Source organism: Squalius cephalus (genome assembly GCF_949319135.1).
Source record: "Squalius cephalus genome assembly, chromosome: 25".
In the NCBI taxonomy this organism is placed as follows: domain Eukaryota; kingdom Metazoa; phylum Chordata; class Actinopteri; order Cypriniformes; family Leuciscidae; genus Squalius; species Squalius cephalus.
The window spans coordinates 3,651,080-3,678,128 of NC_137146.1; the positions used below are offsets into that span (position 1 = coordinate 3,651,080).

General features: G+C 34.5%; 1 protein-coding gene across 2 annotated transcripts in view; it reads right to left on the bottom strand.

Annotated features, from left to right (window-relative positions):
* Positions 1-2,775: 2,775 nt before the first annotated feature.
* mybpc2b (myosin binding protein Cb) overlaps positions 2,776-27,049 on the bottom strand; it is a 29,801-nt gene continuing 5,527 nt past the window's right edge. Inside the window, exons 2-30 of one of the 2 annotated variants that reach the window (XM_079862748.1) lie at positions 24,080-24,094; positions 23,469-23,483; positions 23,333-23,350; positions 22,713-22,772; positions 22,469-22,617; positions 20,984-21,101; positions 20,831-20,879; positions 19,962-20,021; positions 19,715-19,881; positions 19,498-19,630; positions 19,108-19,232; positions 18,357-18,462; positions 17,913-18,082; positions 17,639-17,804; positions 17,441-17,547; positions 17,321-17,350; positions 16,454-16,596; positions 15,317-15,476; positions 14,905-15,009; positions 13,632-13,820; positions 11,491-11,625; positions 10,410-10,577; positions 10,236-10,324; positions 9,962-10,157; positions 8,978-9,117; positions 8,608-8,767; positions 7,377-7,513; positions 4,754-4,940; positions 2,776-3,346 (exon numbers count right to left, since the gene is read on the bottom strand). In XM_079862748.1, coding sequence (XP_079718874.1) covers positions 3,324-3,346; positions 4,754-4,940; positions 7,377-7,513; positions 8,608-8,767; positions 8,978-9,117; positions 9,962-10,157; positions 10,236-10,324; positions 10,410-10,577; positions 11,491-11,625; positions 13,632-13,820; positions 14,905-15,009; positions 15,317-15,476; positions 16,454-16,596; positions 17,321-17,350; positions 17,441-17,547; positions 17,639-17,804; positions 17,913-18,082; positions 18,357-18,462; positions 19,108-19,232; positions 19,498-19,630; positions 19,715-19,881; positions 19,962-20,021; positions 20,831-20,879; positions 20,984-21,101; positions 22,469-22,617; positions 22,713-22,772; positions 23,333-23,350; positions 23,469-23,483; positions 24,080-24,094 — 3,320 coding nt within the window. In that variant the 3' untranslated portion in view covers positions 2,776-3,323. The remainder of the gene's footprint in view (positions 3,347-4,753; positions 4,941-7,376; positions 7,514-8,607; positions 8,768-8,977; positions 9,118-9,961; positions 10,158-10,235; positions 10,325-10,409; positions 10,578-11,490; positions 11,626-13,631; positions 13,821-14,904; positions 15,010-15,316; positions 15,477-16,453; positions 16,597-17,320; positions 17,351-17,440; positions 17,548-17,638; positions 17,805-17,912; positions 18,083-18,356; positions 18,463-19,107; positions 19,233-19,497; positions 19,631-19,714; positions 19,882-19,961; positions 20,022-20,830; positions 20,880-20,983; positions 21,102-22,468; positions 22,618-22,712; positions 22,773-23,332; positions 23,351-23,468; positions 23,484-24,079; positions 24,095-27,049) is intronic. The other variant, XM_079862749.1, reaches the window with a different exon arrangement.

Here is a 27,049-nt window from a genome sequence, read left to right on the forward strand (position 1 = left end):
AATTAGCCTGGTTAAAACCAGACCATTCTCAGTAGTAACTGAGTTATGGTCTGGCAAAGCTTCATTAATAACTCATTTCCAAAGGGGCGTCACCAACGGACGTCGCTCAAATGCCTCTGGGCGCAATTGGATAGACCTAAAACCAATCAGAGCGATCGTCATCGTGTAAAGCCATATGTTACACCTAAGTTACACTACGCCATAAAAGTATGTGAAGAAAAGGTATTTACTTTTGAATGTGTAGCAAAAAAGTAGGCAAGCTTTGGGACATACTACTTCGTCATCTTTATCGGACGGATCTGTCGCGTGCGTCCTGTCACGTAAACTGCCCTGTCAATCATCGTGTCACAGTTAAAATCCTCTATTAAATCTAATTTAATTTCCTACCGTTTCGGAGAGAAATGTAGTAGCACCTTCATCTGCCAGTGGGTCTTTCATGGAGACTGTCCTCGTGTGTGCAATTTGAATATAATAATGCATTTAAAAGTTGGTGCGCTTCACCAACGGACGTCGCTCAAATGCCTCTGGGCGCAATTGGATAGACCTAAAACCAATCAGAGCAATCGTCATCATGTAAAGCCCGCCTCAGCGTTTCTGATTGGTGCCGCGATTTCGACGGATTAGAAATGGGCTCTTTGCCAGACTACTTGCAGAGCAAATCTAAATTTACCGGAAGTTTCCCAGGCTACTGATGAATAGAAAGTTCAAAAGAATTAATTTGAAATCTAAATCTTTTGTAACATTATAAATGTGTCACTTTGATAAATTGAATGCATCCTTGCTGAATAAACATTCAATTATTTCTTTCTTTTTTTAAATCTTACCTTAAACTTTGTATGGTAATATGTCACGGTTTCCACGTAAATACGAACCGTTTCCAACATTGATAATAATCAGAAATGTTGATTGAGAATGTAGAATGATTTGTGAAGGATCATGTGACACTGAAGACTGGAGTAATGATGCTGAAAACTCAGCTTTGATCACAGGATATAAATTACACTTTACTATATATTCACATAGAAAACAGCTGTTTAAAATTGTTTAAACATTTTTACAGCATTTTTTATCAGATAAATGCAGCCTTGGAGTGGCTCAAAAATCACGATTATTCCAAACTTTTGAGCAGTAATGTAAAGCTGAAGTGGATGTGCACACGTCGCCGTCTTCCTGTGGCCTCACCTATACGACACACACTTCCTGCACACACTCCCCGCTCTGGCTGCAGCGTTTCCATAGCAACTGTGAAATGTGGGAAACCCTCTGTCCTTCAGAGAGGAGTGAGGGGGTGCTGGTAATCATGTGATTGAAAACAGTGATGGAGCATCAGCATATAGTGTTTGCACTCATGGAAATCATCTGCAATGATGCCGCTCGCTGACTGACTGTATGCGTTACTGTATTTCTCCACGGTCTTATTTCCCAATGACAGATGCTTTCTGACTGTGTCTACATCAGTGCAAACTGCATCTCTGGGATGCTTCATGCAATCTGAGATGTTTGTAGTGCTTTATAACATTTGCAGTTCTCTCTACACTAAGGTCGTAGTGTTTATGTTGGCTTGTTACATTTGATATATATCGAATAGTTATCGCCAGTTGTTGTTAATCAGATTCAAGTGCCGAGCATCTGTGAGCACTGAACGTCTGCATCAGTAGCGAGGCCTCTGTTTCCATGACAACCACGGGCTGAAAATAGCCCGCTCTCTCTCTCTCTTTCTAACATGCATGTATTTATTGTCTCTGAAGACATGCCAGTGTTTTTTTCCTCCTTTCCCCTGCTGTCTGACTCTCCCCTCATTGGCTTTCTCCTCCCCTTTGCTTTCCAAAGCTCACCTCTCTGCTCCCCTCCGCTGTTCTCCCTCCATCTCGGCTGATATATAGTGGCTCAGTTGCCATGGAAACCTCCAGAAACTATGGTGACGGGTCTTACAGCATTGCCTCAGCAGCACCAAGTGGCTGAGCACAACTGCATGCAATGATGTATGCAAATTAATACAGTAAATTGGCCAAGTCAAACTGAAATGACAATGTTTTATTTGTACTAGGATTACTTTTGTATATATATCATTTGAAAAAACATTAAAAACGGTTTATATATATATATATATATATATTGATACATATACATTTATATAAAATGTTATATATATATATATATATATATATATATATATATATATATATGACAAAAACATTAAAAACTCTCTATATATGTTTTGTATATATATATATATATATATAATTATAAAATTACAAAACCTTAAAAACGGTTTATATATTTTTTGTAAAAAAAATGTAATATATTTTTTTACATATTTTTTAATTATACATATATTATTACAAAATAATTCATTTATATAATTAATTTGTAATTATATATATATATATATATATATATACACACACACATCTATATCTATATCTATCTATCTATCTATCTATCTATCTATATATATATATATATATATATATATATATATATATATATATATATTACAAAACAATTAATATATATATACATATACATATATATATAAATATTAATACATGTTTCATTGGCCATCAAAACAAGTCAATTAATGTCTTTTAATTTATATACTCAGTGCAATTAGTGGTCTTTTTTTAATTTGGGTAACTCTTTATATTATAAACCGATTAACAGATCTATAATATCGCTGGTTAGTGGCCTTTGAAAATATGCGCATAGTTTATGTGTTTAGGTGTGTGCTTTATCTTACTCTGCAGTTGTGCTGTGAAATCAGTGATGGTGCAGTTGCCATAAAATAGTTTATTTTCTGTCCTGAAACACAACAAATGCAGATACAAGTTACATATACAGTGCAGTTTTGAGTCCAGATAGTGTGTAGCAAAATGAAAGCACAATTCCATTTGATGTGATTAAATTCACTTATCATTAAGGTATGTAACTGCTATCAATAATAACGTAGATCAGCAAAACCAAGGTAATTGATCACCTGTTTTAACCCTAAAATCATTTATGAAGAGGATATATGTTGAAAGGAAGGTTCTGTTTTCAGTCCCCATTAAAGCCATTGTTTTTGAACATGCATAATTGCTCAACGTCAGCGGTTGCTATAGTTTTGATAAAAATACTTCTCACTGGGGCTTAATGCAGTCAACCGAGCGTTTATTCAAAGCCATCAAAAGCTACAAAACCAGAGCGAGAGTTTAACACCACGTGAGCCGCCGTTAGTCATTTCATGAGCCTGGCAAACACAAATGACTGTAAAACATAAGTTTAAGGCCGATCATATTCAGTGTCGTTTCCGATCCATTTCATCTCCGCTGCTTCCGTTCATCCTACTCCTTCTCTATCGGCCTGGCTGAGTTCGAGAGAGAGAGAGAGAGAAAGAGAGAAAGAGAGAAAGAGAAAGTGAGATATGATATGCCGTCACCCAAAACCTCTCAACCAATTATGTGCAAGAAATATCATTCTCATTACTCATGAAATGATATATTATGTAAATTGAGTGCATATAAAAAGTGTATATCATGGTAGTATCTGGTGTACTGCATTTAACTTATGCTAATTTTAAGAAAAATGTGTCTGAATAGGATGATTTTATAGAGTAATTAGAATAAGAATGTAATGAGATTTTTTTTGCATTACAATAATTAGATTTTTTTTATTTATATATATATATAAATTTCATTTATTTAATTGTCATGAACATAATATAAATATTATTATTATTATATATTTTTAAATATATTTTCCTTTTATTTTGGAGGATAAACATGACCTGGACCTCAACACATTCCAGTTAATACTAGGTGACAAACTTCTCATCTCCACATAATCACATTTTAATACACGTTGTCTTGGCCATCAAAACAGGTAAATGAATGTCTTCTAATTAATATAATCAATCCTTTTTTAATCTGGGTAAACTACTTATATTATAAACAGATTAAGGGATCTATGATTAGTAAGTGGCCTATGAACATCTAACTGTAAATTGTGATGATAAGTGGATGGAATGAGCAGGAAATGTGGATAATATCTTGTTTGTGTGTTCTGCACACAGAATTCAGATGTAGCACGATGATAATGTGCTGTTTTAAATGCTCCACATTACGCCAGCCAGTGGCATTACTAAAAAGAGACATGTGAAATTAAGTATGACTTTCCCGCTTTAATTATCTTTCTGTAACATGTTGCGTGGGAGGAAATCCATAACGCATCTAGTTAGTTTCCCGCATCTAAAGCTTGTTTGAATTCTGTGTGGAAGCCAGAATGACATATACATTAAATCACCTTAAATGTATTCATTCTCCTCAGGCAATGACTTGAAAACTAGCTCTAGAGATGTCAGGTTGCGTAACTTCATTGTTTGTTCGTATTCTTTGTCTGTGTCATGTAACTTTCCATCTGAATGTTGTCTGATGACATATTCTGATGTTTTACAGAGGTTCTCCCAGTGATAATGTTTAACTGGTGACACAAGAATGTCAGAAAACATGACACAGCAGTTTAATTAAGGAAGCATTGACTCGTTCTACATGCGCCCTCTAGTGACACACTGAAGCGCTGCTTTTAAAACAATCAGCTCTTGTTCCTACACACATCTGTTTATCACGGTGGGGATTTTTCATTGAATAATATGGGTTTAACACTGAGCTTATGATATTTTCTAACTCCTATCCCTGCCCATTAACCTTTTTATATTTTTATTAAGGCATTATTTAGTATGTTTGTTAAGTTTTGTTAAGTCCACACATTATATTACCTTTGATTTCCAATTTGCACTCCACCTCATCTTCTCCGAGGTCGTTTACAGCCTTGCAAGAGTATTTTCCACTGTCGAAGGTGCTGGGTTTGCGGATGTTGAGCGTCAGAACGCCCTGGTTATTCTGCATCAGGAACTTTGGATCGTCGCCTATTATCATCTTGTTCTTCATCCAGATAATCTTCGGCTGGACAGGAACACAAAGAGGTCAAGCTGTAATTCCTACTGCAAATTCTATTTCAAATAAGACTAAAAAGTTGTATTCGTATATTGTATTTAAGCATTTATTTATTTACATGTTTGTAAGGTACTTTCTTTGTATTAGTTGTGTTTTGTGAAGTTGTGTTCACTGTTTATGTGAGCCTTTTAACCTAAGACAAATTTCTATCACTAGCTGACAGATAATAAAGTTTTTTTTAATTGAACTGAATTTGAATTAATGTATAATTACTCTAATCAGGATTGAAGTTTAATGTTTGTTTATTTATTAACATCATAGTATTAAACTAGATATGACACTGATCTTGTTTCATGGTAAAATCAGTGAATATGTTGTAGTTTTTCCTGCAGTGGATTGTAAGGGATGTGAATGATGTTAAATGATGGTGAGTGCATGTTAAGGCAAAAACATTGGTCAATTTTAAGATTTTGGGCTATTTGGCTTTTCATAATGTTGTTGTTTCAGACTAGTGGAAAGAAAAAATCCAAATTACACTGGTAAGTGTTTATTTTATTGCACTTTATCTATTTGCACTAAAATACATCTTTAAAGGCTTTTTTTCTCTCAAAATCTTCACTTACATACACCAAATTGTACAGTTTTATTTGTATCTATATGAACAAATCTCTCAATAAAAACTTTCAGAATATAGATAGGAATAAAACTGAAGAACTGCATTTTTTTTAAGTTTTATAATGATATCTAAGGTCCACTTATAATGTTAGCAAGATTTTTACAGCAAAGCATCCTAATTTACAAGAAATAAAAGCTATTTTCTATCCTGTTTTTGACCCTCTCTTTCAAAAACGTTTTGATTGGTGTGGAAGTAAACACCCACTGCAATGATTGGGTAACAGTTTTGCATATTAATATAATTTTCAACATCCCCGCCGCCATTACAAGTGTGAAATTGTTTTGAAAACTTCCGATGCTGAAAAATAGCAACCGGTGAAATTCAGCCATGCATGTTTGAGCCAGAGTCTGATCCTGAATCAAAGACAAACCTACACAAATACCAAAGACACTCCAGTCTGCGACTGCGTGGTAATTAATCATCTTTATTTATATTTATTCCTTATGTATTTGTAAGGTAGTATTGTATTTTATTACACCATATTAGTGTCGAACTGTGTCGCTTAAACACGAATCCGCAGTCAAATGAAGTGAACACGAACCGTGTCCTACTGAAATAAAGTTCATCCATGCTTTCTTAATGTTAGGATCATAAGTATGGAAAAGCAAAGACTGTGTAAAACGTCTTGTAATCCTCAGAGGCGTCTCTATGGTTTTGTTGCTGGACTAATCCTGTGTCTCTGGCAGTGTTGGGGAAAGTTACTTTTAAAAGTAATGCATTACAATATTGCGTTACTCCCCAAAAAAGTAACTAATTGCATTACTTAGTTACTTTTTATGAAAAGTAATGTGTTACATTACTTTTACGTTACTTTTTCTTCTCACCTGGGCTGGGCTTGCTTGTTTGTTTTTTTAATAACAAAACCAACAAAAAAGTTATATTTTTGGCAAATGTTAAGGCCCTTTCACACCAAAAGTGAACTGAATAAGCCTCAGGCTGAAGGAAATGTATATTTACGCTTGTACAGTAAAGGGTGCCGCTCGCGCTGCTGTTCTGGATTAAAGAGCAATAATATACAGGAGAAGGAAGTTCAACACTCTTATTTCTAAATCTTAAGTAATTGTTGCTTATTAGTATGGTTGAATTAGATCATTGAAGGTCAGCAGCAAAGACATTAATAAAGTGAGATTAAATTCACAAAGTATATTTGTGTAATTTAATAGTTAATTATAAAAGTTGAGTAAAAAAAAAAAGTTGAGATTGCATTTTACTGTTTTTATTTATTTTGAGCAGTGAGATGAGTAAGTTCACATTTACTCTAGAACTACAATAACCATCATGTTTACACAGCGCACACACCACCACCTCACTTTGTTTCTCTCAACATGGGGACAGGAGAGCTGTCAGTCAATAAATGTGAAAAAGTAACTAGCGTTACTTATTTGGAAAAGTAACTTAGATATTTTATTGCAAATTGAAAAAGTAATGCGTTACTTTACTAGTTACTTGAAAAAGTAATCTGATTACGTAACTCAAGTTTCTTGTAATGAGTTACCCCCAACACTGGTCTCTGGTATTTACCACTGCATGGCATGCATGAATCAGGGGGCGGGGCTAAAGAAGTGATGATGTAGAAGTAGGCGTTGATCATCTGCAGAGAGGCGGTCTTTCGTCACACTATGATGTCATACTGAGACAATATCCGAAACGAGTCATTTTGGGAGCTTGGTTTCAATCAAAGCTACCCAATAATATTACACACTGAGCTGAAGACAAGGATTCTGCCCACATGTACTCAACATACTGTTGAGATGATCACTGTGTCTTACCTTAGGAAAGCCCCTGACTGAGCAGCTGATGGCGGTGCTGTAGCCTATAGTCACAGATCTATTGACGAGGGGTGCGGTGAACTTGGGGGGAGAGGTCATATCCTTTTCCTTGTAAGGAGGATGTTTGAGTTCCAAATCTGGTAGTGTGACATAGAGAAAACTGACATCAAAATCTACAAACATTGATATCGGTGCGACATACAGCCAACATCCATAAATATTAGTATTGTAATTTTGCAGTTGTAATGTAAAATAAAACAATGAATTAATGATATATATATAATATAATATATATATATCTCATTAATAAATAATTATTAATAATGTATATTATAAATTTTATATTAGTAATATTACATTTGTTTTATATTCTTATTTAGTAATAATAATTTTATTATATAAAAATATTACATTATTATTATTATATTGATATTTATATAAATCACAAAATGTCTTATTTTGTTTTATATTCTTATTTAGTAATAATAATAATTTTATTATATAAAAATATTACATTATTATTATTATTATATTGATATTTATATAAATCACAAAATGTCTTATTTTGTTTTATATTCTTATTTAGTAATAATAATTTTATTATATAAAAATATTACATTATTATTATTATTATATTGATATTTATATAAATCACAAAATGTCTTATTTTGTTTTATATTCTTATTTAGTAATAATAATAATTTTATTATATAAAAATATTACATTATTATTATTATTATATTGATATTTATATAAATCACAAAATGTCTTATTTTGTTTTATATTCTTATTTAGTAATAATAATAATTTTATTATATAAAAATATTACATTATTATTATTATTATATTGATATTTATATAAATCACAAAATGTCTTATTTTGTTTTATATTCTTATTTAGTAATAATAATAATTTTATTATATAAAAATATTACATTATTATTATATTGATATATAATCACAAATTTTGGTTAAATTGTGCATCCCTAAAAACAAGCACACAGCAAACCTAGATTTTTAAATTGTAATTACATTTTTATTAATTTAAAAAAAAAAATTATCCCTGAATCCTGCAGCCCTAACTAGCTAACTAGTCAACCTTAGTATATCTCTTTTTTTTTATTTTGATTTTGTTGAAAAGATTTAAATAGTTTCTGCAGTTCAGTCAAATAACTAGGCATCATTTTTATTGTGAAATTCTCCTGACATTTATTCGGTTCCCCACACTGACCAGACTTGGCGATGACAGCGGTGTTCTTGCTCATGCAGGGATCTTCACTGAGACCGCAGAGGTTCTCGCTGTAGACGCGGAACAAGTACTCGTTTCCGATGACGAGGTCAGAGACGGTGCAGTTAGGGCGACGATTGTGTTCGTACACCGTAAACCACTCCTACAGGGTCATGAGAGGACAACACATGATGGACTGATTGATAAAGGGAAATGTATCACCATAACAGTGGCCCATAACTTGACCCAAATGTTCCATGTAAGAAATAAAGTCACACAGGTTTGGACGTAAACGATGACAGAATGGTCATTTTTGGATGAACGATACCTTTAATGAGTGCTTTGGTGGATAAATGGAAACCAGATCTCTCACCTTGGTTTTTTTGTCTGCTTTCTGGATCGTGTACCCAGTGATGTCGCAGTTGCCGTCATCTTTGGGTGGTTTCCACTCCAGCGCTGCATTGAAACCCCAGACATCAGTCACATGCACTTGAGTCGGAGGGCCCGGTTTATCTGGGAAGAGAGTTGGAGAGTCAGAGGCTAAACTTGATGAACGTCTCTGGAGTAAATCAGCGCTCAGTGTGTGAGTGATAAGGCAGAGAGAGATTTTAGAGTTTAACACAGAATTTGCCAAACCAGGGTTCGTGAGGGAACTGGAGAGGGTTTGGGATTTGATGAAAGCTAATTATTAGTCAAAAATAAATAAATATTTTCATTTTATGATATTTATTTATTTAAATAATTTTAAAATGATTGCATTCGCATAATTTAATCAATTCAATTTTGAACTAGAAATATTCAAAAATTTAAAATCAAAATAAATGTATATTTGCATAAATAATTACATTAATAGTAATTAAATTATAAAATGTCAAATTAAAACAAATACATAACTTTAAAATTATTTTCTATTTACATACATAAATACTAAATAAATTAATAATAATGATTTATTATTTAATAATTAAATTAAAGATAATTATATATAAATGTCAATTTATATATAAATTAATAATTTCAAAATAAATAACACTAAAAAAGATTAAATATATTTTTTTGATTACCTGCATGTCATGTGACCGAAATCAGAGAACCGTGAACATGCAAATCTGTTATCAAATTATTGAAATATTAACTTAATCTCAGGGGGTAAGTTAAAGGGGTACTGAATTTGTAAATTGTAAATATTGTGTTAAAAATAACTTTATTAGTTATTTGTTATTATTAAATTGCATTAGATGGCTATTATTTCACCACCATGCTCTCTATATATCACCACTGAAAAATCCTTATTGGTCGACCACTGGTTTTAATGATATTCATACGCAAGTAATGCATGTTGTCTTTTTTGTCTTACCTACAATTCGGATGTCTATGGTGGCTGAGTCCTCCATGTTTTCAATTTTCAAGACAAGTGTGTATTTCCCAGAGTGATCTCTCTCAGCGGTACGAATGAAAAGGATGGAGTCGACGTTTGAGGTCCTGACACTTACTTTCTTTTCATCCACTGGCTGCCCGTCCTTCAGCCATGTCGCAATAGGACGAGGTTTGCCCTAAAAACACACGTATATTTGTTCATTTGTAAAACGATCTGGATTTGGATGTGGTTCATTTGTATTTAACATACACACCTGGAAGGGGATGACAAGGTTGATTTTCTCTCCGACTCTCCTGATGTACTTGGTTCTGAGTTGACGAGGAAGACGGATCTTCGGATGCTCTGAAGCGAGAGGAGAACATCACTGTGAAGGAACAAGTTTGCTAGAGACACAACTTATGTTTAATGAATCTTACTTTGTGCTTACCCATAATCTCTCTGACAGTGACTGATTGCCCGAGCAATGCTGGAGGGCTTTGGCCTGCAATATTTACTGCAAACACACGGAAATTCACCTTCTCTCCAGTGGGAAGGTTTCTCACCACGAAACTTTGACGATCAACGAGTCCAGCGTTAGCAGGATGCCACTCCGTTTCTGACACGGAGAGAAAATCAAAAAAATATACATTTAAAAAAGGATTATTAATAATAATTCAATGCAAAATGTAAATTTAAAGTAACTAAATCATTAAAAATATATATATATTTTAACATACATAATTAAAATAATAATAATAAAATCATAAAAATGGCTAATTAAAATAAGTAAGAACTAAAATAAAACAAAAACTAAATATTAAAAAATTAAAAATATTTTATTTGTTAAAATAATTAACAAGTAAAAATTGGGCACGATGATATATTGAATATTCAACATATATTTGCAATGATTTCACATGCAAAAGAAGATTGAGCAACACTGTCCTTGTCATGAGATTAGAATCGATTAATGAGAGCACTAAGACTGATTCGATGACACTGAATGATTTATAACGATTTGTTCACATTATCACTCAGAAAATTTCCCAGAAGGAGTTCAGTGTATGTTAGTGTTTTAGTTAAAAATATATTCAAGTAAATATTAGATTTTTATAGTTATAGGTAAACAAATATCTTTTTATAGTTTTCATTCATTTTAGTTTTAGTTACTTATATGGGAAATGCAGCCTTGCAAATTACCTAAATTTTTTTTTTTTTAATTATTTCAACTAACGTACATGTTTTTTTATATATAATTTTGTTTTTAGTTAATGATTATAACCCTGAATGAACAGGCTGAAAATGAAAAAATATATATTTTGCTATAATTTATTTTAGCTATATCACCCAGCCCTATTATTTAGCAGGTGTTACAGTATTTATCCATGTATAGCATGATGTAGGAGAGTTTAAATGGTATTAGCATATAAATGGAGCAACCTTGCCCAAGCGCACACTGCACATGTTTCCACTAGCTTTGTGTAGTGTTAGTTTAGGTCTAGAATGGTTTGACGTAGAAGATGATTCACCTCCTTCCTTGCAGTATTCTATGAGGTATCCATCAAGCCCTCCAGCTCCGATCTTCTCCGGAGCCAACCACTTCAGTGAGCACGTAGTGTCCGTGACATCATCAACGGTCAACTTAGTGGGCTCACTAGTGGGGGCTGAGAGAGAGAGAGAGAGAGAGAGCGAGAGAGAGAGAGAGAGAGAGAGAGAGAGACAGAGAGAGAGAGACAGAGAGAGAGAGAGAGAAAAAGGAAAACCAAGAGTTAAAGGGATAGTTGACCCAAAAATGTAAATTAGCCCATGATTTACTCACCCCGAAGCCATCCTGGTGTATGTGACATTCTTCTTTAAGACGAATACAATCTGAGTTATATAAAAAAAATGTCCTGGCTCTTTCAAGCTTGATAATGGCTGTATGAACTTGACGCACACCGTCAAGTTTAAGTGTTAAGGTCCTTTCACACTGGATGCGATTTTGACGCACGAATAATTTGCGCGATGGTTTTATTTTTTGATCAGCTGTTTGCAGAGCCGGACAGTAACTGAGTACATTTACTTGAGTACAGTACTTAAGTACAATTTTGAGGGATCTGTACTTTACTCGAGTATCATTTTTGGGGAGTACTCATGACTTTACTCAAGTACATTTGAGAGGCAAATATTGTACTCTTTACTCCGCTACATTTCTATCCATAACCGTGAGTACCCGTTACTTCTTCTAAAAAAAAAAAAAAAAAAGGAAAAAAGAAAAATCTCGGAAACCCTCAATTTGTTGTTTCCCTCTCAAACGTGATTGGATTGTGCAGGCGCCACTGATTGGGACAGCCTATCAGCAATCAGCTTTCCGCCAAAGTCAACTCCATGGTCAGATTTAGATAAGAGACGAAACCATGGACGAAACAATGGATGAAGACGCATCAGGTCCATCCCGGGAATGTGCCAACCCGTGGCCCCACCTCGCCAGACTATTTCAATTTTCTGAACAAGTTAATGATAGTTTTCGCTTCAAGTGTTTGCTGTGTTTACCAATGTAAGCACTGTGGCAGTAGTAATGCAACATTTAGAAAATGTACTCTTGTACTCTTGATACTCAAGTACTTTTAAAAACAAGTACTTTAGTACTTTTACTTAAGTAGACATCTGACTGTAGTACTTTTACTTGTACTTGAGTAAAATTTAGCAAGGGGTGTCTGTACTTTTACTCAAGTAATGAAGCTGTGTACTCTTTCCGCCTCTGGCTGTTTGTGTAATGAGTGCTTCCACACCGAACGCGAATGTGCTGCGGCGAAAAAACGACTTTTATTTTTTCCGCTTCGATGTCGATTTTTGTTTTACTTTTGCGGCGACAGAAAAGGCTTCAGCCAATCACACACTACAAGGACAACGATTTGAAAGACAATGTGTGGCGTAGCATTGCCAACCAACTCGGTTATCACGACTGTGAGTATGTTGTGTGATAGTTTTAGTCGTTGTATAGTCCTGTGCTGTGTAATCTAGCAGGCTAAACTACATTTGGGATAGAAAGCTAACACTATTATCATCAAAGATCCGTGTTTACTTTGAACATGTAACAAAATGTAGTGAGACTATATAGGGCTGCTTTTAGTATACATTCTTTGTGTGATATCTACAGTTTCTAGTCGAATGATTTTAACTTGTTACTTTGTGTGTTACATGTACTGTGTATTGTTTAGTTGAAGACGCAAAAACACTGTGGAAAAACCTCAGGGACACCTATTTGAGAAAAAGGAGAGAGGAAAAGGAATCTAAAAGTGGACATTAGCATACTCATTCATTCATTATGAATGAAGCTAGTTATTTTAGTCAATAAAGTTTAAAATATGGACATTTTTCATACACAAACGCATCGCTTCACTTCAGAAGGCCTTTATTGACCCCCGGAGACGCATGGAGCACTTAAATCATGAATAGATGCGCTTCCAAAGACATAAAGCCATTCACTGCCATTATGAAGCTGGAAGAGCCAGGACATTTTTTATATATAACTCAAGATTGTATTCGTCTGAAAGAAGAATGCCATATACACCTAGGATGGCTTCAGGGTGATTAAATCATGGGCTAATTCTCATTTTTGGGTCAACTATCCCTTTAAAACAGAAGACAGAAAAATTTCATCACAAATTTCATAGCAAAACCTTCTCACCGATTGGCATGAATGGTTTGGAGGTGAGACTGGGACCCGACATTCCGATTCCATTGACCGCAAAAACTCTCATCTCGTACACAACGCCTTCAATCATGCGCTTGGCCTCGTATGTTGTGTTCTCATACACGTCAAAGTTAAGCCTCGTCCATCTAGATGATCCCTTCTTCTTCCTCTCCATCAGATAGCCTAGGAAACAGAAGCAGAACAGATTCCTGACTTCTTCTCTGAGTTAAATAGGTTTTGTTTACACCGTCAGTTTTTTGGGATTGACAACCGCATTTACTTCCAGGTGTGAGTCTTGAAACGTCCCGTTCACACACAGCAACGGTAGCGTCTGTATGAACGTACAACGGGAGCGAAGCCTGTATTCTCTTACCAGTAACCACATTAGCGAATGTGACCAAAGTAATATTAAAGATGGCGATGTCCATAAAACTGAAAGGTCTAATCACTTTTAACTTGACAAGAGCCCATCTGTCAAATCTTCATTAACCCACAGCAGGCTTTATATCTGAGTGGAGAGCGGAGCAGTTGAGTCCTTATGGATAATCACAGAATGGTTGTGTTTTATTTTCTACTTACAGGTGAAACCCGAAAAATTAGAATATCGTGCAAAAGTTATAATTTTGATGATTATGGCTTACAGCTTATGAAAACTCCAAATTCAAAATCTCAGAAAATTAGAACATTACATGAAATCAATAAAAAAAAAGGATTTTAAATACAGAAATGTCGGCCCTCTGAAAAGTATAACCATGCATATGTATATAGTTATACTAAATATATTAGTTTCACCTTTTAATTTGAACTACTGAAATACACGAACTTTTGCAGAATATTCAAATTTTTCGAGTTTCTCCTGTACTTTTCTTCTTACTTGTGCACTTTGTTAGAAAATGTTCATTTATTATTTCTTCAAGTTTTTTATTTATTTAGGATTTTTTTTTTGTTGTTGACCATTTCAAGGTTCTAAATATTCTTAAGAATTATGGACAGTAATATCGTTTATCGCAATTATTTCTGGGACAATATATCACCCAACAAAAAGTAGTTATCGTGACAGGCCGAGGAAGGAGTTCGGTTATAGACTGCGGTTGTCACTCCCGTAAATAACTGTACTGTTTCTGAACTGTATGAAGGACTAAAATACATTTTTCCATGGCTGTGAGAATGTGGCTATAATGTCTTGGTATTTAAGTGAGTGGGGTTGAATTACCTGTAATAGGTAATTTCAGGTGTGTGCTATGTTACTCTAACAGGTGTGTGTTACCCTTTAAAGGTGCTCCTCCATCAAACTTTGGAGGCTCCCAGATAATATTGGCACAGTCTTCTCCTACTCCAGTACACTTCACGTTCTCAGGAGGATCAGGAACATCTGCAAAAGTGGAGAGAATTTAGAAACACCTACAATGGCATGGGCTTGACTCCCAGGGAATGCATGAACTGATAAGATGATTAATAAGTTGCTTTAGATAAAAGCATGTGCCAAGTGCATAAATGTAAACCTAAATGTGCATTTAAGACCCTAAAGGTGCATTCACACTAACAGTGTTTCAATCATTAGAGGTCGAGTAGTGTTTGTAGTTAGTAGATGTTCAACTACTTGAAATGTCTTGCTTCAGTTGTGGTCATAACACCACAGTGCCATCTGCAGGGTGAAAGAGGCAGTGCTGGAAACACACCTACGATTTTGATGAAGAGGTTGGCTTTGTCCTCGCCTGCCGGGTTGGTGACAGTGATGGTGTAGTTCCCTTCATCTTCTCGCTCGGCTCCTTCAATGACGAAACAGCTCAGATCTTTCCTGTTTTCCACACGTACACGTCCCTCTGATTCTGTCAGTGCCTGTAATATACAGGGACAGCGGTTTTATTCATTTATTTTGCAAAATATTAAACAATATTTTGCACTGTCTGTTTGTTTATTTGATCAGTAAAAACAGTAATATTGTGAAATATTATTACAATTTAAAATAACTGTTTTATCTTTTAATACATTGTAAAATGCCATTTATTTCTGTGATGGAAAGCTGAATTTTCACTGTCATTAATCCAGTCTTCAGTGTCACATGATCAGTGTCAATCATTCTAATATGCTGATTTGCTGCTCCTATAAATACATTTAATTTATCTGAAAATTATAGCCACATGAGACCCTGTATTATTTCTTGTTAGTCTACTTACAGTATTTCTCAACACAAAAAAAAAAAAAAAATGTTCACTCTGTTCTTCATCTTTTTCTTCATCCAATTTACTAAAACGAGTGAACGAACTAGTAAATCGTCACCACGATATGTTTATGTTTTTGTCTGCATGTCGTGTGGGGCTCCATACCATTTAACTTTTATTAAAAACCCTGGTAATAAGCATGTGTAATTTCTTTATTCAAAGGTTCACAGTAGGCATACATATTTATTTCTGTAGTTGTCCTTGTTTTACCATATTGATACATCCCTAGTCATTACCCACTAGGCCAAGTCTCAAATAAGTAACTTCAAATATTTTATGAATTATTTCACATTTATTACGTAATCTAATAGAGAGTCTACAACCTATGAAGGGATAATCACTGGCACATGACAATAGCTAAAGAAGAGTATGAATTTAATTTAAATAAAGTCCCTCGAACTTGCATACAGAGGTGCTATAGTATAAATACTATAAAAGTGTGAGATTTTTATCTGTGCAAGTGCGCAGATCCAACAAACCATTCTGTGATTATCCCTCCACGTGCCATAAAGTTGCCAACAGCTGTATTAGAGTGTTTGTGAATTATTTAATCATGTCGTAATTGTCATCAAAGTTACGTGAGCGTATGAGTACCTTCTCTCCCTTCATCCAGCAGACGGTGGGAGCGGGATCTCCTGTGATCTCCACATCCAGACGCAGCTTGTTACCAGCAACAACAATGATGGTGTTTTGAGAAACCATATTACCAGCCACATCCAAATGGATCTTAGGGGGATCTTAAAAGGAGCAAGACAAAGTAAGTGGACGCCAGCAAGTGCAGTAAGGGAGCAAAAGTTCTGATGCTATGTAGATAATAAGAGAAATGAAAAGTCTGGCAAAGGGATTAATCGTGGTCCTACCCAGGGTTATTATCGTCAACTAAAACTAAAAGGGTAACACTTCACAATAAGGTTCCATTTGTTAACATTAGTTGACTACATTAGTTAACATAAACTAACAAAATATATTTATTCATCTTAGTTAAGGTTAATTTCAACATTTACTAATCAAAAGCTGTATATTATGTAAATATTAATTAATGGACTTAAACTGACATGGACCAAAAATCAACACTACCGTTAACAAAGATGAATTAATATTGTAACAAATGTACTGTATGTACTTTGTTAGTTAATGCAACTAATGGAACCTTAATTGTAAAGTGTTACTATTAAAACATTTAAACACAATTTTGTTAATTGAAATTAAGCTGATATAAATTAAAATATAAATAATAGTTGAAAAACTTAAAACTAAATGAAAATTAGTAATGTTGCCTTGGCAATAAACTGAAATAAGTTTAAGTAAATATATATATTTTAAATTATTACAATTATTCTAGTTAATTCTTAAAAATATTAACTGGAAATAACCAAAAACAAAAACGATCTAAAACTGAAATAAAAGCCCATTCAAAATATTAATAAAACTATAATAAAACTAAAATAACAGTGGTCCTACCTTGTCTGGGAACGTAGTCGATCTTGATTTCTGAAAGAAAAAGAATAATCTGATTATGTACGGTCACAACAGATCAACAAATCTGACATAGTTTTGCTGACTATAGAGTTTCCTTCTCACCCAGGAAGTTAAGTTTAGCGGAGAGTGAGAGCGCATAACCGTCTGGGACAAACGTGTAATCTCCAGCATCCTGTGGCTTGACGTCATCAATGACTAAACGATGAACCCTGGAATTGATTAACACACACACACATTTAAAACATGCATAATTACATCTACGAGCGAAGTGAACTCATGCACATGTATCTGAACGCTGACCTGCCGATGTGGGTCATCTTGACACGGTCACTGGCCACAACTTCCACGCCATCCTTAAACCATTTCCCTGTGACCTTCTCGTCAGACACCTCACACTTGAACACAGCTTGCTCTGCCGATTTGACCGTAAGATCTGCGATACTTTGCAACACCTCCAGTTCCTTCTCTGTGGTTGAGTTTGACAAAGACAAGAAAAAAAGAAAGAGTTTTAAACTTCGGTCCTCAAAACCACCAGTTAAACAACTGTAAATAAAAGGATGGTTGGAGTAGTTACCCTCAACGATGAGCTCTCCCTTCGAATGGCCTCCATTGGTGTAAACAAAGAACATGCCATTGTCCTCTAGTGTTGCCTCTTGAATAATAAAACAGTGGCGTTTCCCATCCTTTTTAAATCGATAGTTGGAATTTTTATCATCTCGAGACAGCTCCACATCTTCATGCATCCTACAAGTACACATACATTAAAAATGTAAACTGTGCTGCCTATGCAGTAATGATGCGATTTCATCCAGAATGCAAAAAGTGCATATAAGTGTTAGTTGACATAATTAGCATATTAGTTGACATATTAGTGCTGTCAAATGTGTTGTTCTGGAGATGAAATAAGTAATTATAGCCATTCGACTTTACAGTACAATTGAAAGCAATATTTTTTTTTTAACATTTAATGGGCTTAAAAAATGTTGCAAACTATTGTCTGTTTGTAGTTTGTTTTTACCAAATGACGTGTGCTCCCTCCTCAGACACTTCTATCTCAAACTCCACTCTTTCTCCAACCACAACATGATAGTCATCCAGCAGTTTAGTGATGGTGATCGGTGGCTCTGCAATGCACAAATTTGGTGTGGTGATTTAAAAAAAAAGACTTTAAACATTGTACCAGATAAAGAAGGTGTTATTAAATTGCATGATACCATCTCAAAATAAAATAATACATTTGAATGTAAGTTGGACTATAATAGTTCCTTCAGAATGCAGTTTTACAGTTTACTTTGACAATAGTTAATGAAACTGCAACGTGCTTCTTAGAAGGAGAATTTTATGCTAATTAAATTCCACTTCACAATGATCAATTGTTTGCTTTGCAAAATCGATTGTAAGAGTGCTGTTTTTCTAAGGTCGCCCCCTACTGATAAAATCTAAGATGAACTGATCGAAAAGAAGAGACTTTCCCATGACTTCTTTAAAAGATGATTTCACCATTATGTTTTTTGATTTATGGAATAGATCATTACTTTAAAAATGGAAAACTGTTATGGTAATAGGGTCGATGCATAATCCCAAGTATTTGTAGTAATTATGTCAACTAAAAACTAAAAAAAGGTAATGGCTTTTATAGAAATGTCAATATTTGGAAACAGAGGTGGGAATAGGCCAAAATCAGGCAAGTTCATGTCAATAAAAAATGTATATTAAAAAATGATTTGTTAATGACAAGTTACTGTATTTGGTAATTGATTTACACACACCTTTAACAAAGACTTCAGTGAAGCATTTATCAGTCCCGATCACGCATTCATATGCTGCATCATCTGCCAGACTGCATTTGTTAATCGTGAGGGTTCGAATGTTTCCATTGGACTCCATGATGTATCTGTCACACAAAGAGTCGGTTAAATCCCAGAAATATCTCCAATATTGCCACAAAATAAGATTGGATCTACAGGCTTCTCATGGCCTGTATATTTTGGACATTTTTGCCATTTTGTTTGGTGCATGAATGACACACTTCACTTTTAAAGTTCAAAATATTAAAAACGGGATGATCTTCAATAATCATAGCAATGTTTTTGGTTCAAATAAAAGGTGTTTTTTGGCCATTAATGTGTCTTTGAAATTGAATGTTTCTGCATTCTCACTTGGCAGAAGTTTTGATCTCTTGGCCGTTCTTCAGCCATTTGACCTCAGCATTAGGGTCAGCCACCTCCACAGACAGGACGATCTTCTTCCCTTTATTAACAGAGTACGCCGACTCCAATCGTCTCAGGAATGCTGCGGAAACATCCCACACATGATCACACACTCACAAACAGAAGCACAGAGACTTGATTTTTCATTTATCTCTCCTTCACGTACCCTCGCTAGCTTTGGGCTCCACAACCTTCATCTTCTTGAGTCGTTTCAACATTCCACGCAGGTCAGTGATGCCGTACTGAAATGCGATCTTCTCATACTCGCTGGGATGAGCGCTCTTCAGAATCTCCCAAACGTCGATCTCCAACTCTGGCTCTGGCTTCTTTTTCCTGTGAAAGAGACGTGATCAATAAAAGTCAGCGGTTAGAGGAGATGGAGTGTGCTTTTAAAGGACAGAATGAACACTTACTTTTTAGCAGCTTTGAGAAGAGCACTGAAGTCCAGATTTCCCTCGTCCTCCCCAGCATCACTGCACAACAGCACGTGTTGAATTCACAAAACAAACATTTCATGCAATATAGTACATACTTGTAAAAAGAACAATTTATGAATTAAATGTATATATACAGTACGTAAATAAAGCACAATAACATGTCATGCTCATATTTATGTGTGATTCACAAGTGTGCGTTCATTTGTTTTCCTCGCATTGAGGGAAAAGAACAATTTTCCTAAGTCAATGTTATCATACTGTATATACGCCCCAATTTTTAGATTTAAATTAGATTTAGATTAACAGTTGACCAATATGTGACCCTGGATCACAAAACCAGTCGCTAGTCGCACGGGTATATCAGTCGCAACAATACATTGTATGGGTCAAATTTATTGCATTTTTTTTATGCCAAAAATCATTAGGATATTAAGTAAAGATCATGTTCCATGAAGATATTTTGTAAATTTCCTACCGTAAATATATAAAACATTTATTTTTGTGAGTGAATGCAGCACAATCGCGAACGTAAATGAACAACTTTAAAGGCTTTAAAAAACTTTACATTTTTTTGCACCCTCAGATTCCAGATTTTCAATAGTTGTATCTCGGCCCAATATTGTCCTATCCTAACAAACCAAACATCAATGGAAAGATTATTTATTCAGCTTTCAGATTATGTATAAATCTCAATTTAAAAAAACTGCCCCATGTGACTGGTTTTGGGGTCCAGGGTCTCATATGTGTTTTTTAATAGTTGATTCAATTATTGAATTTAGTCCTGTAACTGTTCAGTCATAAATTGTGAGAAATATATTCTGTCACCTCTGTCTACTCAGACTTACGCTCTTTTGAAGGCAGACAAAATATCTGCTTGCTCCTCTTGTTCAGCAGCTACAGACAAGGAAGAATGATAAATATAGAACAGTCATTTACAGATTCATACTAAGAGATAAAGCGTGTAAGTGTTATTTTTGTTGTGTGAAAGACACACTAACCCTCCACAGTGACTTCAAAGGTGCAGCTGTCACATTTGTCTTTGGCAGACACTTCACACCTGTATCCACCTGCGTCTCCTGGGACCACCTTGACGATCTTCATCTCGTATGTGTAGATCTGGGAGAGAACGAGCGAGCGAATGAAATGTGCCACATTTAAGGATGATGTTCAATAAAATATATGTCACAAAGTCATTTTATTTGATCAACTTAGTGTAAAGACAATCTATGTGTGGACAAAAAAGCCATTCAATATATAGCACTATTAAAATTATTCAAAGAGTTTTGAAGGTTTCTAATCATAAAATTAATAACTTTAACAATACAGTTTTGACTTTGAACAATAAACAAATGCTCTACTTGGATCGAAGACCAATACACAGCATATTTATGAAACCTCTGGCCAGATATCATCTAAGACTAGTCATAACTTTTAAGTCAGTAACATAAAAAGGTAAATTGGTTTAATTTGAATCTGAAAAGTAAGACAGATTTGCCCTGACTAATTGTTATTAGGTCAGACTAGTTCTTAAACCGATGTCAAAAAACAAGCGAAAAGCTTTATTGGTGTATTTTATCCTCAACAGTTTTTGAAATTATGCATGTTTTCAATCATTGTCTGGACAAAAAAGCTGTGCTTGAACACACCACTAAAACTAAAGCCGACGGTCAACTAGCATGTATGTTCTGTGCATTTGTGAAAGATAATAACGTCCACAGCAGCAGATGACAGTAGTCTGTATTCTTCATTCAAAAAAGTGAATTAGGAATGCAAATATACAAACTGTAAAACAAAGCAGCGCTCACTTACCATTTTGAATATGAATCATGCAGATCAGTTTGTCTTCACTTAAATTAAAGTGAAAGTTCACCCAAAAATGAAAATTCTAATAGGAGAAAAAAATACTATGGTGGTCAATGGGGGATGAGATCTGCTCGGTTACAAACATTCTTCCAAATATCTCCTTTGTGTACAGCAGAACGAAGAAATGTATACAGGCTTGAAACAACTTGAGGGTGAGTAAATGATGACAGAATTTATTTTTGGATGAACTATCCTTTTAATTAGGCTTCATACGGCCATGTCGTAATGAAAATATTTGTGTATTGGAATGCTCAGTAAAGATGAAGATGAAAATGTGTAAGTGCATTCTTTGTGAGCCCTGTTGTCTTAGTCGTTTGCTTGCTTTGTCACTTTCGTTTTTCTTCTCATGTGCTGGTTTACAAAGCTGAACAGACAATCTTGATGGGCCGACGCCGGTTCATCATGTTCAATTGGTTGAGCATAAAGCTGACGTGCGGAACACACCGCAAAAACTAGCCCAAAGATGCTCACCGACTGCTAGATGTTGGCCGACTGTCGGCTTGGTGTGTCTTGGTGATGTTTATGCAACTGGCATTTGCAACGGAATTTAGAAATCCTGTCATGGTGCATATTTGTTTACATTATATGGCATTATATATGACAGCACAATGCCCTCTAACCTTAGTGTTTCTGTCATAGGTCTCTTTTATCTGAATGTGTTTTCCCGCTTTGCTGCCGAGGTCCATCCACTTCCCCTTTAACCACTTCATGGTGGGTTTACGTGTGAGGTTGGTGGAGTCCACCTTAACCAGAAATGATACATCTTTACCTGTGTATAAAACATCAATATCAGCATCCTGTCATTCCCATTGATGGTTGTTTTGTTATGGTGCTTTAATAATGTGTGTGTCTGGGTTTCTATACCTGTGATGGCTACCACACTTTCTGGCTTCTCCACAAAAAGTCCTGTCAGCTCGGTTCGTCCTGCAAGCATGGAATGAGTAAATACAAAGATATACACACACACACACACACACACATGCAGACAGACTCGGATATTCACAGATAGGGATCCTGTAAATAACAAGCCATGGTGAAAATGCTGTCAAGAAGCACGCTCTGTTTCCATTTTAAATATTCCTTGCAAATATTTAAAACATATATTAATTTCAAGCATAAAACATATTGGGTTGTCTAAAATTAACAACGGATTACATTACTGATAGTATCACTGAAATAAATTAATTCTGGATGAGCTTCATGCACAAGGTAAGAGTCAACAATTCTTTCCTTGTCTCACTTTTATTTTGCAGTCATTCATTTTAATTAAAATGTATTTCCATATTAGGGCAAGCCAATTATATTTACACACACCTCAATGTAAATATAATTGGAATTGATGCAAATTATATAGAGTCATGTCATGCACACCGGCTTAGAACTCTAAAATAAGTTCTAAGTGACTCCTTATAATTAGTAGCAAGTGGTTTATATATAAGGACAATAGAAGGAAGTTGCTAAGGGATTTTTATCAGATTTATTACCATCCTCTCCTGAAGCTTCTGCAGATGAAAGAACACCATTAAACTAAAGAAATCTACTGTGTGCACATCTGTATATTTGTTAATGGTTAAATACTCTTTTCATTTGTAAACAATGCAAGCTAATGATGTCACTTACCATCAGGTTTTAACTCTGTGGAAAGAAATGAGAAAAGGTGACATTAGACGTGTCAAAATATATTCCTTGCAAATATTTAAAACATATATTAATTTCAAGCATAAAACAGTAATACACTGGGTTGTCTAAAATTAACAACGGATTACATTAATAATATTATCACTGAAATAAATTAATTCTGGATGAGCTTCATGCACAAGGTAAGAGTCAACAATTCTTTCCTTGTCTCACTTTTATTTTACAGTCATTCATTTTAATTAAAATGTATTTCCATATTAGGGCAAGCCAATTATATTTACACACACCTCAATGTAAATATAATTGGAATTGTTGCAAATTATATAGAGTCATGTCATGCACACCGGCTTAGAACTCTAAAATAAGTTCTAAGTGACTCCTTATAATTAGTAGCAAGTGGTTTATATATAAGGACAATAGAAGGAAGTTGCTAAGGGATCTTTATCAGATTTATTACCATCCTCTCCTGAAGCTTCTGCAGATGAAAGAACACCATTAAACTAAAGAAATCTACTTGTGCACATCTGTATATTTTTTTAATGGTTAAATACTCTTTTCATTTGTAAACAATGCAAGCTAATGATATCACTTACCCTCAGGTTTTACCTCTGTGGAAAGAAATGAGAAAAGGTGACATTAGACGTGGTTAAGTAAAAAATATAATTATTTGTAATATAGGTAATATATTATACACTTTCAACTATATTTGGATATCAACAATATGCTAGTCTGTAAAGTTCTCGTTTCTAGCTTACTAACTTTAGCTATGGACTTTCCTGAGGTAACTTAAATGTAACGTCACGTGACACGTTATTTGCAAGCTGATTTATTCCGCTGTTGAAACACTGATTGCGTGATTACATGAGGCATGATACATTTTAGTAAGTATAGTACTTTATATTTCAACATACCTTCTGATGTTCATTCACTTTTATTTCGTGCTAAAATGAATAGTATTATTGAGGAAGATTGGTTCACTCGCGCTCCACGCTGCCGTTTTGAACTTAGGCGATTATCGTGATTTGTTCAGCCACATTTTTTTTCCAGTCTATGGTTCTGCCAAATTTGCGTCAAAGCGACGCGTAATTTTAAATCGGAGACAAATCTAAATTAAAGTTTTTGCTTAGGCTATAATCTCGTTTTTTTTTTTTTTTTTTTTTTTTTGCGGCTTTCGACAAGTTAGCCTATTATGTGACCTCGTGATTTAACTAATTGATCTGGAAATCGGGTTCAAAATGTAGTCAAATTAGATATAAATATTTTAACTATTTTCGTCATATCACTTTTTTTTTTTTTTTGGTATAAATATAGAAATGCAAGCTCAGTGAATTCTGTGCACACTCGTTTTTCAAATCAGTGCCCCAATATTTAGATTAATGTTTGACTTATATGTTTTTTTAATGGTTAATTCTTAAATTATTAGCCTATAGGTCCTGCTAAATCCTAAATATGTGGTTACATATTTGTGAGGAACACATTCAGTCAAGTGTACCTATGCATAACTTTATATCTATTTTAAATAGTTAAATGTGTGTAACTTGGAAACAATACAATCTAATGATGCCACTTATGGCTTACCTCTGTGGGAAAAAAGGAAAAAATTGTACATAGATTACAGCCAACTATTTACAATTAGAACAGTGAATAATAATACATTGACATTTTTATTTATTTATTTTGAAACTATTTTAACTCAGAAATTGCTAGTAAATGTTACAAATAATTACAAAGAAATGGCAAGCAACACATTGAATTAAACATTAACTTTTTTTTAAAGTTTAGTAATATTAATGTTTCAATTACCCAACAAAAGACATGTTTTTAAATATATTTCTGCAATACATTCATTCAATAAAATGTTCAAACTGCGGACCTGATGACTAAATGATTTAGTGAATCATGACTGATGACCACCACTTAAGTTACTACTAGTAACGATTCTGACATCATCTGTCCAGATGATAAATATATTCCAGACCTCTGAGTAGTAAGCTGATATGTTTCAGGAATCCTCAGGCAGTCGGCCACATGGAAGCTCTACAATACTAAAAATACGACACCAGAAGAATATAGGTGGAATAAACTGACCTTCTGTATATTTTTACATGCACTTAATAAGATCTTTGACTGAGACTGATATGCTTTGCAGGGGACAAAAATGCACTTGTTATAGTGTAGGAGCTGTAAATTTGATTGAACGTGATGCACTTTGCTGTATAAACATGGGTTCGATTCCTAGGTTCTGGTTTAATGCACATGCAGTTTGTTTAACACTCTGGTGCTCTTCATGAGGTGGTCAAAAATTGTATTTTTTATTTTAATGAAATTAATGTACTTTTTAATTCGATAATTTTTTTAAATGTAATATTTTGTATTTTTAGGGGATTTTATGGTACTAAGTTTTATTTATGGAATAGTTATGATCCATTTATTACCTGTTAACCACTTTTTAAGCATAGACATGAAAATGAAATTTCCAACTTAAACTGTGGTAAATCTTGAATGCTTTGGAGCAACAGTCTCAGACTTCAGTTTGATCTATTTTCAAAGAAGACACTTGACCGATTATCGCTGAAGTGAAAAAAATGTAGGCTAAAAAGTGAAACTCAAAAAGTTATAGAAGTTTATTATTATGAAAAACGCACAAAAATGCACTTTTTATTATCAAAAACATGTTTTACTCTAAAACTGTGAGAAAATCAAAGCCATTAATCTAAACAAGTTTTGAGGTTGATGTCTCAAAAAATGAGCTTTCAGTAAGATTTAGTTTGGGCCGCAGTACCAAAAGTTTCCACTAGATGAAATTCATCTCCCATTCATTTTCAATGCGCTCATTTTTGACCACGAACAATACAAGTGTTTTTGACAATTTTTTTCAGGAACATTTAACCTTTTCAAATCATGTCCATATTGTTTTTGTTTGTGTGTGTGTGTGTGTGTGTGTGTGTGTTCACATCAAGTGCTAAAACCTTTACCAAGTTTCGTACCAAGTAAAAAATTCACACAAAAAAAACAAAACGTAAAATTTTTTCAATTTTTGACCACCACCAGAGGGTTAAAAAAGGGAATTTTCAAGTAACAAGAACACTTTTGAATTTCTTTAAACAAGAAATGTGCTGAAAAATCCTATAAATATATTTCCTAGTTATCATCAGCATCTGCGGTTGGAAAAACCCATATCGGTTGAGTGCTAATTTATTGTTTTGGCAATTAAGGTGTTGATGCAACTTCAAGAAGTTTCCACTCGGATGATGAGACTCTCGGTGATCATGTGGTCTGAAATAGCAGCATGCCTAACATCCACCCGCCTCATTCTCAGGAGGGCAAGATGTTGCCATAGCACTTGTGAAAAGGCCATGATAACTCCTAACCTCTCTTATGTCAGGCCAGGAATCCAACGAGCGACCACACCGGTATCAAATAGCAAAAACGTCTTACTTTGCTCTTATGGTCAGACAAATAACTGTCAAAAATTACTGACCCCCAAGTATAATGACCCATAACCACAGATATGCAGCATGTATAAGAAGACGTGCCAGGCTGGATGTTTTTATGTTTCCACT